At 40.0% G+C, this 13,921-nt stretch overlaps 1 protein-coding gene across 1 annotated transcript; it reads right to left on the reverse strand.

Annotated features, from left to right (window-relative positions):
* Positions 1-834: 834 nt before the first annotated feature.
* On the reverse strand, positions 835-1,914 carry LOC135098822 (uncharacterized). The gene is made up of 2 exons (XM_064001219.1): positions 1,817-1,914; positions 835-1,574 (listed from the first exon to the last, which is right to left on the reverse strand). The coding sequence occupies exon 2, from the start codon at positions 1,564-1,566 to the stop codon at positions 1,015-1,017; it is 552 nt and encodes a 183-aa protein (XP_063857289.1). The 5' UTR covers positions 1,567-1,574; positions 1,817-1,914; the 3' UTR covers positions 835-1,014.
* Between the last annotated feature and the right edge of the window lie 12,007 nt (positions 1,915-13,921).

The following is a 13,921-nucleotide window of genomic DNA, read 5'->3' on the forward strand; positions in this document are numbered from 1 at the left end:
CTTCTACATAGTTCACGCCATGTATATATTTACCAGGAAACTCCATTTTATAATATCAATTTCTCTCTTCATAATTCGCTGTCTCAGTTTTTTTTTTTTTTCTTTTTTCTTTCTTTTGGTGGTGCAGAGTTCATTTACGTGCGATGGATGGATGGATGTGCTGGAGCTGTCGATCAGAGTTTACACGAATGCGCTCATCAAATGCCTCCTAAAAACACCCTCATAAAACCAGCTCTATAATTGACTTTAATCTAAAGAGAGACCTCTGACCTTTGCTGCCCAGCGCCTTTACCATGTAGGAGTGGCAGGAATACATAGCAGCTCTCTGGCAACATCATTTCTGTCACTTACTGATGCACACACTGACACGAGAAGACTGCACAACTCCTGAATATATCAACAATAAAAGTGAGCCACCGACGTCGACTTGCGTGATGAATACTGGATAATGGCGGATAAAGGTGAAAGACAGGCGTGGAAGGAAGGTGTTGGGATGCTGGGGTGTTTTTGGGAGCGGATGCCAATAATGTCTTGCAATAAGGAAGAGGAAAAGTACGAAAAGACAGATGAGGAGGATGTTTTTCTTGAGTCCTCTTTTTATAAGGAGCAAGTAGTAGGCTTCCCCATCTCTTGGGTGAGTAAGAGAGATCAGTGGTGGGGAGGGTAGGAAGGATTAAGGGAGGGGTGGGTAGGAAGGAATAATATCCCTAGGCTGAGGTTTGCTTAAGTACTGGATACCTATCTAGAAAGTTATTCAGTCTCATCTGTTGTTATGATATGCTTTTGGTTTGTAATTTTAAGTTTAACATAGATTTTTCCATCTTGGGTGTAGCATTGTTGGAATGAATCCCTGTGTTGTTTTCTAATTTCCCATATTATTTTGAAGAGTGGTCGACGTTTATGTGTGAGGCTTTCGTTGATATAAAGCTTTGGTCGAACAGTTGCACAGGCATTCATTATTTCTGATTTCTTTTGTCTACTATGTAGCTTAACAATAATTGGTCTATTTATGTTCTATGCTCGTTTAGCACCTAGACGATGAGCAACACTTATGTCTGAAGGAGTTATATTGATGTGAAGGTTGTCTTTGATAGAATTTATTATTACCTCAGCACTATTTTCATTAGGGTTTTCAGATGGCAATACTGGTCCACCGACAATTAAGATATCTCTTCTTTTATACTGGTTTACTTCATCTAATTGGCTTTCTAACTGCATAACTCTGTTCTCAAGTATTTTGATGCTATTTTGCATTTGGGATATTGTTTGATCCTTTTGACTGATCATTAGTTGTGTGGCTTTCATTATAGTACGTGTTATCACTTTGCCTTCCTCTGACCAGATAGGGGTGATTTCATTTCCGATCAGGCTTAGAATGTCACTGGGTACATCAGAGACGAGGGTGTCTTGATTGCAGACGTCTTGGCTAGTGGCGACCGTCGGGGCGGGTGTTGAGAGCGGTGTTGCTACGGGCCCCTGCACCGACACCGCTGTGTTAGCACCTGCACATGGCTGTTCAGTAGGTTTTCCGGTGGCCTGGTTTTGTTTATTTCTTGTATGAGGCATTCTTGTTGCTGTGGGCAGGACACTACGGCAGTAAGATGGAAACACAAGAAATAGTAGCAGAGGGAATACGGGAGGGAAGAATGGGTGGGTTGAAAACAGTTGTTTCGATAACGTTACAGTTCTAGTTCAACTCGAACAGCTGGGCAGACACGTAGAAAATGTTGGTTTTCTATATTTTTTCACACTTTGGTACTTATTTCATGGTTTGCAGTACTTACTTCATGGTTTGCAGGTCAGAGTAGAATCATACCTGGAGCAGCCAGTGTATAAGACCCGCTGGCTAAGTGTATGTCGCAGCTGGTAAATAAGAAGTAGACAGCTCGTCCAGGTACGTCCGCTCGCCACGGTAGCAGGTGAGAGAGAGAGAGAGAGAGAGAGAGAGAGAGAGAGAGAGAGAGAGAGAGAGAGAGAGAGAGAGAGAGAGAGAGAGAGAGAGAGAGAGAGGAGATAGGAAGGAGAAAGAGAAAGTGATAAGAGATAGTGTGGGAACACTTGCTGCTTGAGAGAGAGAGAGAGAGAGAGAGAGAGAGAGAGAGAGAGAGAGAGAGAGAGAGAGAGAGAGAGAGAGAGAGAGAGAGAGAGAGAGAGAGAGAGAGAGAGAGAGAGAGAGAGAGAGAGAGAGAGAGAGAGAGAGAGAGAGAGAGAGAGAGAGAGAGAGAGAGAGAGAGAGAGAGAGAGAGAGAGAGAGAGAGTGGCTGAGGTTCCTGCTGTATTTTATGAACGAAGAGAAGTGCGAGATGTTGGAGGAGGAGCTGGTGGAGGTGGAGGAGAAGGACGAAAAGCAAAATAAAAACCAAAGTGAAAAAAAAAAATAGTGGAAGAGGAGGTGAAGAGATGTTTGAAACAGAGAGTACTGGGAGGCTGCAAGGAGGCCGTCATTCCAGGGAGGAGGAGGAGGAAGACAAGGAGGAAGAGGAGGAGGAGAAGAAGGAGGAGGAACGCAAAGAAAAAAAAAAACGACAATGGAAGAGATTATAGGACGCTTATTACCAGGAGGAGGCAGTAGACACCTGCCGAAACGATAATTACTCCCAGTGAGGTCTAAAGCACTGTTCAGGGGGTGCTGTGAACTTATCATTAAACCCAGCTGTGACCTCACTGAACGTTTCCCTTTGTGTCTCACAACACAAGGGGGTAGTCACAGCCTGCCCTCTAAAGACAACTCTCTTCCTCCACACAAAACTACAAGCACCTAATAACACACACACCCTTCACTCCAAAAATTTTAAAATCATGGCGACTCCTACACCAGCCTCGGAGTCCCCATCTGGGGAGGGGACCATAAATGTCCCCAGGTCGGACTGCCTTTCCGTCGACGACCCTAAGTGTCTTGACACACCCCTCAACTTTTTCTTCATTAACTTCTGCAACATTCGCGGTCTAAGATCTAATTTTCAATCTGTAGAACACCACCTCTCCTCTTCTAAACCTCATCTTCTTTTCCTCACTGAAACTCAGGTGTCTGAGGCAACTGACAGTACCCCCTTTTCTGTTCCCTCCTACTTTCTCTATCCTCATTTTCGATCCAAAGCTGGATGCTGCGTTTATGTGCGCAATGACTTAACCTGCTCTCGTGCCCACGCTCTTGAATCTTTCGAGTTTTCCACCATCTGGCTACGACTACAGAGTCATTCTCATACTAAATTTATCTGTGCTGTATACCTCTCTCCTAACTCCTCTGACTATAAGAAATTCTTTGACTACTTAACTTCCAAAGTGGAGCACATTCTGACCCTCTTCCCTTTTGCAGAGATCTCCATTCTTGGAGACTTCAATGTTCACCACCAGCTTTGGCTTTCCTCTCCCTTCACTGACCATCCTGGTGAACTAGCCTACAACTTTGCTATCCTCCATGACCTAGAACAATTGGTGCAACACCCTACTCGTATTCCTGACCGTCTTGGAGATACGCCCAACATTCTTGACCTTTTCCTGACCTCTAATCCTTCTGCTTATGCTGTCACCCTTTCTTCTCCGTTGGGCTCCTCCGATCACAATCTCATATCTTTATCTTGTCCTATCACTCCAATCCCTCCTCAGGATCCCCCTAAGCGAAGGTGCCTCTGGCGTTTTGCCTCTGCTAGTTGGGGAGACCTGAGGAGGTATTTTGCTGATTTTCCTTGGAATGACTACTGCTTCCGTGTCAGAGACCCGTCTTTGTGTGCTGAGCGCATAACAGAGGTGATAGTGTCTGGCATGGAGGCGTACATTCCTCACTCTTTTTCTCGTCCTAAACCTTCTAAACCTTGGTTTAACACAGCTTGTTCTCGTGCTATACATGATAGAGAGGTGGCCCACAAAAGGTACTTAAGCCTTCCTTCACCAGAATCTCATGCACTTTATATTTCTGCCCGGAACCATGCCAAGTCTGTTCTCCAACTAGCCAAAAACTCCTTCATTACAGAAAATGTCAAAACCTTTCAAGATCTAACTCCCCTCGTGATTTCTGGCATCTAGCCAAAAATATCTCAAATAACTTTGCTTCTTCTTCTTTCCCTCCTCTACTTCAACCAGATGGCACCACTGCTATCACATCTATTTCTAAAGCTGAACTCTTTGCTCAAACCTTTGCTAAAAACTCTACCTTGGACGATTCTGGGCTTGTTCCTCCCTCTCCTCCACCCTCTGACTACTTCATACCACGTATTAAAATTCTTCGTAATGATGTTTTCCATGCCCTCGCTGGCCTAAACCCTCGGAAGGCTTATGGACCTGATGGGGTCCCTCCTATTGTTCTCCGAAACTGTGCCTCCGTGCTTGCACCTTGCCTAGTCAAACTCTTTCAGCTCTGTCTGTCAACATCTACCTTTCCTTCTTGCTGGAAGTTTGCCTACATTCAACCTGTTCCTAAAAAGTGTGACCGTTCTAATCCCTCAAACTACCGTCCTATTGCTTTAATTTCCTGCTTATCTAAAGTTTTTGAATCTATCCTCAACAGGAAGATTCTTAAACATCTATCACTTCACAACCTTCTATCTGATCGCCAGTATGGGTTCCGTCAAGGCCGCTCTACTGGTGATCTTCTGGCTTTCCTTACTGAGTCTTGGTCATCCTCTTTTAGAGACTTTGGTGAAACTTTTGCTGTTGCCTTGGACATATCAAAAGCCTTTGATAGAGTCTGGCACAAAGCTTTGATTTCCAAACTACCCTCCTACGGTTTCTATCCTTCTCTCTGTAACTTCATCTCAAGTTTCCTTTCTGACCGTTCTATTGCTGCTGTGGTAGACGGTCACTGTTCTTCTCCTAAATCTATTAACAGTGGTGTTCCTCAGGGTTCTGTCCTGTCACCCACTCTCTTCTTATTATTCATTAATGATCTTCTAAACCAAACTTCTTGTCCTATCCACTCCTAAGCTGATGATACCACCCTGCACTTTTCCACGTCTTTTCATAGACGTCCAACCCTTCAGGAGGTAAACATATCACGGAGGGAAGCCACAGAACGCCTGACTTCTGATCTTTCTAAAATTTCTGATTGGGGCAGAGCAAACTTGGTATTGTTCAATGCCTCAAAAACTCAATTCCTCCATCTATCAACTCGACACAATCTTCCAGACAACTATCCCCTCTTCTTCAATGACACTCAACTGTCCCCCTCTTCTACACTGAACATCCTCGGTCTGTCCTTTACTTATAATCTGAACTGGAAACTTCACATCTCATCTCTAGCTAAAACAGCTTCTATGAAGTTAGGTGTTCTGAGACGTCTCCGCCAGTTTTTCTCATCCCCCCAGCTGCTAACTCTGTACAAGGGCCTTATCCGTCCATGTATGGAGTATGCTTCACATGTCTGGGGGGGTTCCACTCATACTGCTGTTCTAGACAGGGTGGAATCAAAAGCTTTTCGTCTCATCAGCTCCTCTCCTCTAACTGACTGTCTTCAGCCCCTCTCTCACCGCCGCAATGTTGCATATCTAGCTGTCTTCTACCGCTATTTTCATGCCAACTGCTCTTCTGATCTTGCTAACTGCATGCCTCCCCTCCTCCCGCGGCCTCGCTGCACAAGACTTTCTTCTTTCTCTCACTCCTATTCTGTCCACCTCTCTAACGCAAGAGTTAACCAGTATTCTCAATCATTCATCCCTTTCTCTGGTAAACTCTGGAACTCCTTGCCTGCTTCTGTATATCCACCTTCCTATGACTTGAATTCCTTCAAGAGGGAGGTTTCAAGACACTTATCCACCAATTTTTGACCACTGCTTTGACCCTTTTAAGGGACTGGCATTTCAGTGGACATTTTTTTTTATTAGATTTTTGTTGCCCTTGGCCAGTATCCTTCCTACATAAAAAAAAAAAAAAAAAAAAAGAAGTGTTAGGTGTGTGGGGCGGCGGGGTGTCTGCCGCATGAAATCACATCAATGTAGACAAGTTGACGAATAAAAATCAATGATACTCTACATAGAATTTTCAGAATCCATTCGGAAATCTTTACGAACTTAAAAAAAAAGAAAAAAAATCCTGCTAGAAAGCCATATCAAAAGTTAACAGAAAAAAAAAAAAAGCAATGGCAGTCTCCTCCCTTGACAGTTTGTCAGACTAGAGCTGATCGCAAATGACATGTTTTGTTTCTTTTTAAGAGTGGCACTGTCTAAGCTGCTTTTTTTTCCTGTAGTGGACTGTATGCACCAGTACTGATGAGGGATGCGGCGTGTCTTATTAGTCTGTTAGAGATGAATGTGTTTCTCTTTATTTGTATATTATTTGCATAAGTCTTTTGTTTTTATTTGTTTGTTTGTTTAGATCTTGTTAGTGTTAAAGTAGCTGCCACCAGCCATGGGGTCCAGGCCAGCTGTGGGTTTATTCCTTGCTGTCGGGGTAGCATGCTCCTTATTAGATTTCCCTCCCCTCTCTCTCTCTCTCTCTCTCTCTCTCTCTCTCTCTCTCTCTCTCTCTCTCTCTCTCTCTCTCTCTCTCTCTCTCTCTACACACACACACACACACACACACACACACACACACACACACACACACACACACACATATATATATATATATATATATATATATATATATATATATATATATATATATATATATATATATATATATATATATATATATATATATATATATATATATATATATATATATATATATATATATATATATATATATAAAGAGAGAGAGAGAGAGAGAGAGAGAGAGAGAGAGAGAGAGAGAGAGAGAGAGAGAGAGAGAGAGAGAGAGAGAGAGAGAGAGAGAGCTTCATTCCCTATCTCAACCTATATTCCTATGGTTATTTCTTTTCCCCTTAACCCAGAATTGATAATGGCAGGAAAATTACATTTCCGATGTCTGTCAGTCCTCTGAGTTGACCAAGTAATTAATTCTTTTTTTTTTTTTTTTTTTTTTTTTTTTTATGTAGGAAGGATACTGGCCAAGGGCAACAAAAATCTAATAAAAAAAATGCCCACTGAAATGCCAGTCCCTAAAAGGGTCAAAGCAGTGGTCAAAAATTGGTGGATAAGTGTCTTGAAACCTCCCTCTTGAAGGAATTCAAGTCATAGGAAGGTGGAAATACAGAAGCAGGCAAGGAGTTCCAGAGTTTACCAGAGAAAGGGATGAATGATTGAGAATACTGGTTAACTCTTGCGTTAGAGAGGTGGACAGAATAGGAGTGAGAGAAAGAAGAAAGTCTTGTGCAGCGAGGCCGCGGAAGGAGGGGAGGCATGCAGTTAGCAAGATCAGAAGAGCAGTTAGCATGAAAATAGCGGTAGAAGACAGCTAGAGATGCAACATTGCGGCGGTGAGAGAGAGGCTGAAGACAGTCAGTTAGAGGAGAGGAGTTGATGAGACGAAAAGCTTTTGATTCCACCCTGTCTAGAACAGCAGTATGAGTGGAACCCCCCCAGACATGTGAAGCATACTCCATACATGGACGGATAAGGCCCTTGTACAGAGTTAGCAGCTGCGGGGGTGAGAAAAACTGGCGGAGACGTCTCAGAACACCTAACTTCATGGAAGCTGTTTTAGCTAGAGATGAGATGTGAAGTTTCCAGTTCAGATTATAAGTAAAGGACAGACCGAGGATGTTCAGTGTAGAAGAGGGGGATAGTTGAGTGTCATTGAAGAAGAGGGGATAGTTGTCTGGAAGATTGTGTCGAGTTGATAGATGGAGGAATTGAGTTTTTGAGGCATTGAACAATACCAAGTTTGCTCTGCCCCAATCAGAAATTTTAGAAAGATCAGAAGTCAGGCGTTCTGTGGCTTCCCTGCGTGATATGTTTACCTCCTGAAGGGTTGGACGTCTATGAAAAGACGTGGAAAAGTGCAGGGTGGTATCATCAGCATAGGAGTGGATAGGACAAGAAGTTTGTTTTAGAAGATCATTAATGAATAATAAGAAGAGAGTGGGTGACAGGACAGAACCCTGAGGAACACCACTGTTAATAGATTTAGGAGAAGAACAGTGACCGTCTACCACAGCAGCAATAGAACGGTCAGAAAGGAAACTTGAGATGAAGTTACAGAGAGAAGGATAGAAACCGTAGGAGGGTAGTTTGGAAATCAAAGCTTTGTGCCAGACTCTATCAAAGGCTTTTGATATGTCCAAGGCAACAGCAAAAGTTTCACCAAAGTCTCTAAAAGAGGATGACCAAGACTCAGTAAGGAAAGCCAGAAGATCACCAGTCGAGCGGCCTTGACGGAACCCATACTGGCGATCAGATAGAAGGTTGTGAAGTGATAGATGTTTAAGAATCTTCCTGTTGAGGATAGATTCAAAAACTTTAGATAAGCAGGAAATTAAAGCAATAGGACGGTAGTTTGAGGGATTAGAGCGGTCACCCTTTTTAGGAACAGGTTGAATGTAGGCAAACTTCCAGCAAGAAGGAAAGGTAGATGTTGACAGACAGAGCTGAAAGAGTTTGACTAGGCAAGGTGCAAGCACGGAGGCACAGTTTCGGAGAACAATAGGAGGGACCCCATCAGGTCCATAAGCCTTCTGAGGGTTTAGGCCAGCGAGGGCATGGAAAACATCATTACGAAGAATTTTAATACGAGGCATGAAGTAGTCAGAGGGTGGAGGAGAGGGAGGAACAAGCCCAGAATCGTCCAAGGTAGAGTTTTTAGCAAAGGTTTGAGCAAAGAGTTCAGCTTTAGAAATAGATGTGATAGCAGTGGTGCCATCTGGTTGAAGTAGAGGAGGGAAAGAAGAAGAAGCAAAGTTATTGGAGATATTTTTGGCTAGATGCCAGAAATCACGAGGGGAGTTAGATCTTGAAAGGTTTTGACATTTTCTGTTAATGAAGGAGTTTTTGGCTAGTTGGAGAACAGACTTGGCATGGTTCCGGGCAGAAATATAAAGTGCATGAGATTCTGGTGAAGGAAGGCTTAAGTACCTTTTGTGGGCCACCTCTCTATCATGTATAGCACGAGAACAAGCTGTGTTAAACCAAGGTTTAGAAGGTTTAGGACGAGAAAAAGAGTGAGGAATGTACGCCTCCATGCCAGACACTATCACCTCTGTTATGCGCTCAGCACACAAAGACGGGTCTCTGACACGGAAGCAGTAGTCATTCCAAGGAAAATCAGCAAAATACCGCCTCAGGTCCCCCCAACTAGCAGAGGCAAAACGCCAGAGGCACCTTCGCTTAGGGGGATCCTGAGGAGGGATTGGAGTGATAGGACAAGATAAAGATATGAGATTGTGATCGGAGGAGCCCAACGGAGAAGAAAGGGTGACAGCATAAGCAGAAGGATTAGAGGTCAGGAAAAGGTCAAGAATGTTGGGCGTATCTCCAAGACGGTCAGGAATACGAGTAGGGTGTTGCACCAATTGCTCTAGGTCATGGAGGATAGCAAAGTTGTAGGCTAGTTCACCAGGATGGTCAGTGAAGGGAGAGGAAAGCCAAAGCTGGTGGTGAACATTGAAGTCTCCAAGAATGGAGATCTCTGCAAAAGGGAAGAGGGTCAGAATGTGCTCCACTTTGGAAGTTAAGTAGTCAAAGAATTTCTTATAGTCAGAGGAGTTAGGAGAGAGGTATACAGCACAGATAAATTTAGTATGAGAATGACTCTGTAGTCGTAGCCAGATGGTGGAAAACTCGGAAGATTCAAGAGCGTGGGCACGAGAGCAGGTTAAGTCATTGCGCACATAAACGCAGCATCCAGCTTTGGATCGAAAATGAGGATAGAGAAAGTAGGAGGGAACAGAAAAGGGGCTACTGTCAGTTGCCTCAGACACCTGAGTTTCAGTGAGGAAAAGAAGATGAGGTTTAGAAGAGGAGAGGTGGTGTTCTACAGATTGAAAATTAGATCTTAGACCGCGAATGTTGCAGAAGTTAATGAAGAAAAAGTTGAGGGGGGTGTCAAGACACTTAGGGTCGTCGACGGAAAGGCAGTCCGACCTGGGGACATTTATGGTCCCCTCCCCAGATGGGGACTCCGAGGCTGGTGTAGGAGTCGCCATGATTTTAAAATTTTTGGAGTGAAGGGTGTGTGTGTTATTAGGTGCTTGTAGTTTTGTGTGGAGGAAGAGAGTTGTCTTTAGAGGGCAGGCTGTGACTACCCCCTTGTGTTGTGAGACACAAAGGGAAACGTTCAGTGAGGTCACAGCTGGGTTTAATGATAAGTTCACAGCACCCCCTGAACAGTGCTTTAGACCTCACTGGGAGTAATTATCGTTTCGGCAGGTGTCTACTGCCTCCTCCTCAGAATTCACACCAAGAAAAAATATTATTTGCATATAAACAAAGTTGATAATTAACACAAAATAATGGGAAGTTGTTAACAAAGATCTCTGTCAGCCTTCGCTCTGAGGACTACTTGTTGTTGTTGTTGTTGTTGTTGTTGTTGTTGTTGTTGTTGTTGTTGTTGTTGTTGTTGTTGTTGTTGTTGATGTTGTTGTTGACAGAGATAAGTGGGGGGAAGGGAGAAACGTCAAGCAAGAGTTTGGACAGTATTAAAAAAAAAAGAAAGAAAGGAAGTACAGACTTGATAATCTTGTTTGCGATATATAGTACAGACATGATGCTTACACTAGTGCAGAAGGCAGTGGCTATTAATTCATGTCGCTTAGATTTATACAGGTCGAATGGAGTGAGCACGACTCCTTGCAGGTGTTTTACACATATACATATAAATATATTTACATGCATACAGCATACTCACATACAAACACACACATACACACACATAAACTCTCACACAGTTACACTCATACACATATACCTTATACTTTTAATATTAATATATTTATTTATATTTTTTCTTTAGGCTACTCGGCACTGCCGCGCTTTATATACACTGCAAATCGTCAACACTAGTTCCTTCTGTCCAATTACACATCAGTTTTTTTAATACATCTTTAAAAGTTTAGATAGTTTTCGGGTCTGAAAACAATAATACAGATTTTCTCTATAATTACAGCAAGTTAACATTTTATATAACTCTACAATTTATCTACAACATCTTGAGAAAGGGAATTTTTACATGACTTGTATTAAAAATCCTTGGACAACCATCGTTTCTTTATTCAAGAATCAGCATCGTCAGCGAGAATGAAATATCCCTCCGCGCCAAGAGGAGATTTTTAACTCATATATATATATATATATATATATATATATATATATATATATATATATATATATATATATATATATATATATATATATATATATATATATATATATATATATATATATATATATATATATATATATATATATATATATATATATATATATATATATATATATATATATATTTCCCTTACGTTCTGGATTACAATAACATATATTTTTTCTCTAATTTCTACTGATCTCAAAAATGTATAATATATACAAGGTTTTATTTACAGTTCCTAAAATATTCAAATTCAAGACGTTGTCATTCCTTTAAGGCAGTGGTTCTTAACCCCTGGGTCGTGACCCAAAGTTGGGTCGCCAAGCCATTTGAATGGGTCGTCAGAGATATGTGCATAGATTTTTCGCCAACATACCTATCAAAATGTTATCAAAGTATCAATCCTGTTTATAGAATACATAAGTCACTAACATCTAAGGCTAAGCAAATCATAAAGACAGACAATTTAATTGAGGTAAAAAAAAAAAAACCCTACTCTTGTCTTTCAAATATCATTTAAACCTTGAATAAAAGAGCGTTTATGAAGGTATATAGGTCGCCATGGTCAATCTGCTGGACAGGAATTTGGGTCAGCTACAAAATAGAGTTTAAAAAACACGTTTAAAAAGACACGTTTAAAGAAATTTTCTTTTGGATTCCCACATAGAATGACTTCAATATTATTTATTGTTTTGGTGACTAACATGCTCAAAGACACTAGAAACACAGGTTTCTCGTAAAGTCGTTTAATTTCCCCATATAGTTGGCTTTGCATGCACTTCATAGTTTGTTACATAACAGTCCGAAAAAAAAGCTAAAATTAACTTTTTCGATCATGTTCTTTTTACATATAATTTCCCTGAATTTTGCCAGAATTTTGGCATCTCAGTACCTATGAAGAAGAATAACAAAAAAAAAAAAAAGCTATTTTTTAATTATTTCTTTATTTTTTCTCTATAAAGAGATTTTAGATTTTGGTACTTATGGAACTTAAAAACACACATAATACACGTTTCTCATAATGTCCTTTCGTTTCCCAGACATAGGGTTCTTTGCATGTATTTACGCATTTTTAGAGGTAACATGATCAAAAACACTCAAAATAAATGTTTTTGGTGATGTTAATCTGTTTCTCCATAAAGGGTGTTTTGCATGTATTTTAGCGTTTTGGTATATAAGGAGTTAAAAAACACTTAAAAGTTGGTTTTATTCCCATGTAATGTGATTGCCCTCCTTTTTAGTGCTTTATTGCCTAACTCTCTCAAAAACCCTCAAAAGATTTTTTTCTGGTAATGTCATTTTTTTTCCCACATAAAGCTAGTTTCGCATGGAATTTGAGATTCTAGTAACTAAGAATGTGAAAAAAAAATTAAAATACACGCATTTAGTAATGTTATTCTGTTTCTTAATTAAGAGTGTTATTCAGGAGTTTCAGCATTTTGGTATCTAAGAAACTTCTCCATATACACTAGTTTTTGCGTTTTTTTCCTTCGTGGTTCTTGTGAAACTATAAAATACTCATTATACACGTTTCTCGTAATGTCTTTTGAAAAAAAAACGTGAAACTGGATGCTTTGCATCCAGTTTCACGTTTTTTTTTTTGTTGGTCACAAGCTCAGAAATACTTAAAATATACCTTTTTGGTAATGTTATTCTATTTTTTCATATTGGTCTGTTTGCATCCGTTTTAGCGTTTTTTACGTAAAAAAATTGAAAAGACACGTTTTCAGTAATTTTGTTTTGGATTCCCGTATAGAGTGACTTCTATATTATTTATCGTTTTGGTGCCTAACATGCTGAAAAACACTCAAAAGACAGTTTATAAAGTCGTTTAATTTCCCCATATAGATGGCTTTGCATGCACTTTAGGGTTTGGTACATAATAATCCGGAAAAAAAAGTTAAAATTAACTTTTTCGATGATGTTCTTTTATCCACATAATTTCCCTGAATTTTAACAGAATTTTTGCATCTCGGTACTTCTGAAGATGAATAACAAAAAAAAAAAATATTATTTTTTTTTTATTTCATTTATTTATTTTTATTTTTTTATTTTTTTTTTTTTTTCTTTCTTCATAAAGAGTGTTATTTGTGGGTTTTAGCTTTTTGGTATTTAAGTAACTTAAAAACACTTATAATACACGTTTCTCGTAATGTCCTTTCGTTTCCCAAACATAGGATTCTTTGCATGTATTTAAGCGTTTTTATAGGTAACATGATCAAAAACACTCAAAATACATGTTTTTTGTAATGCTATTGTGTTTCTCCATAAAGGAATTTTTGCATTCGTTTTAGCGTTTTGGTATGTAAGGAGCTGAAAAATATTTAACGGCTCTTGGTAAAATTTTTTTTTATTCACATGTAATGTGATTGCCTTTCTTTTAAATACTTTATTGCCTAATACGCTCATAAACACTCAAAAAACATTTTCTGGTAATATAATTTTTTCCCCACATAAACCTAGTTTCGCATGCAATTTCGTGTTTTGGTAACTAAAAATGTGAAAAACACTCAAAATACACGCATTTGGTAAGGTTGTTCTCTATCTCAATCAAGAGTGTTATTCATGAGTTTCAGCATTTTGGTATCTAAGAAACTTTTGCCTTGTGGTTGTTGTGAAACTATAAAATACTCATTATACAGGTTTCTCGTAATGTCCTTTTGTTTCCCAATATATAGTGCTTTGCATCCATTTTCGCGTTTTTTATAGGTAACAGGCTCAAAAACACTCAAAATATATCTTTTTCGCAATGTTATTCTATTTCTTCATATTGGTTTGTTTGCATCCG

Source organism: Scylla paramamosain, unplaced genomic scaffold (genome assembly GCF_035594125.1).
Source record: "Scylla paramamosain isolate STU-SP2022 unplaced genomic scaffold, ASM3559412v1 Contig84, whole genome shotgun sequence".
Classification (NCBI taxonomy): Eukaryota; Metazoa; Arthropoda; class Malacostraca; order Decapoda; family Portunidae; genus Scylla; species Scylla paramamosain.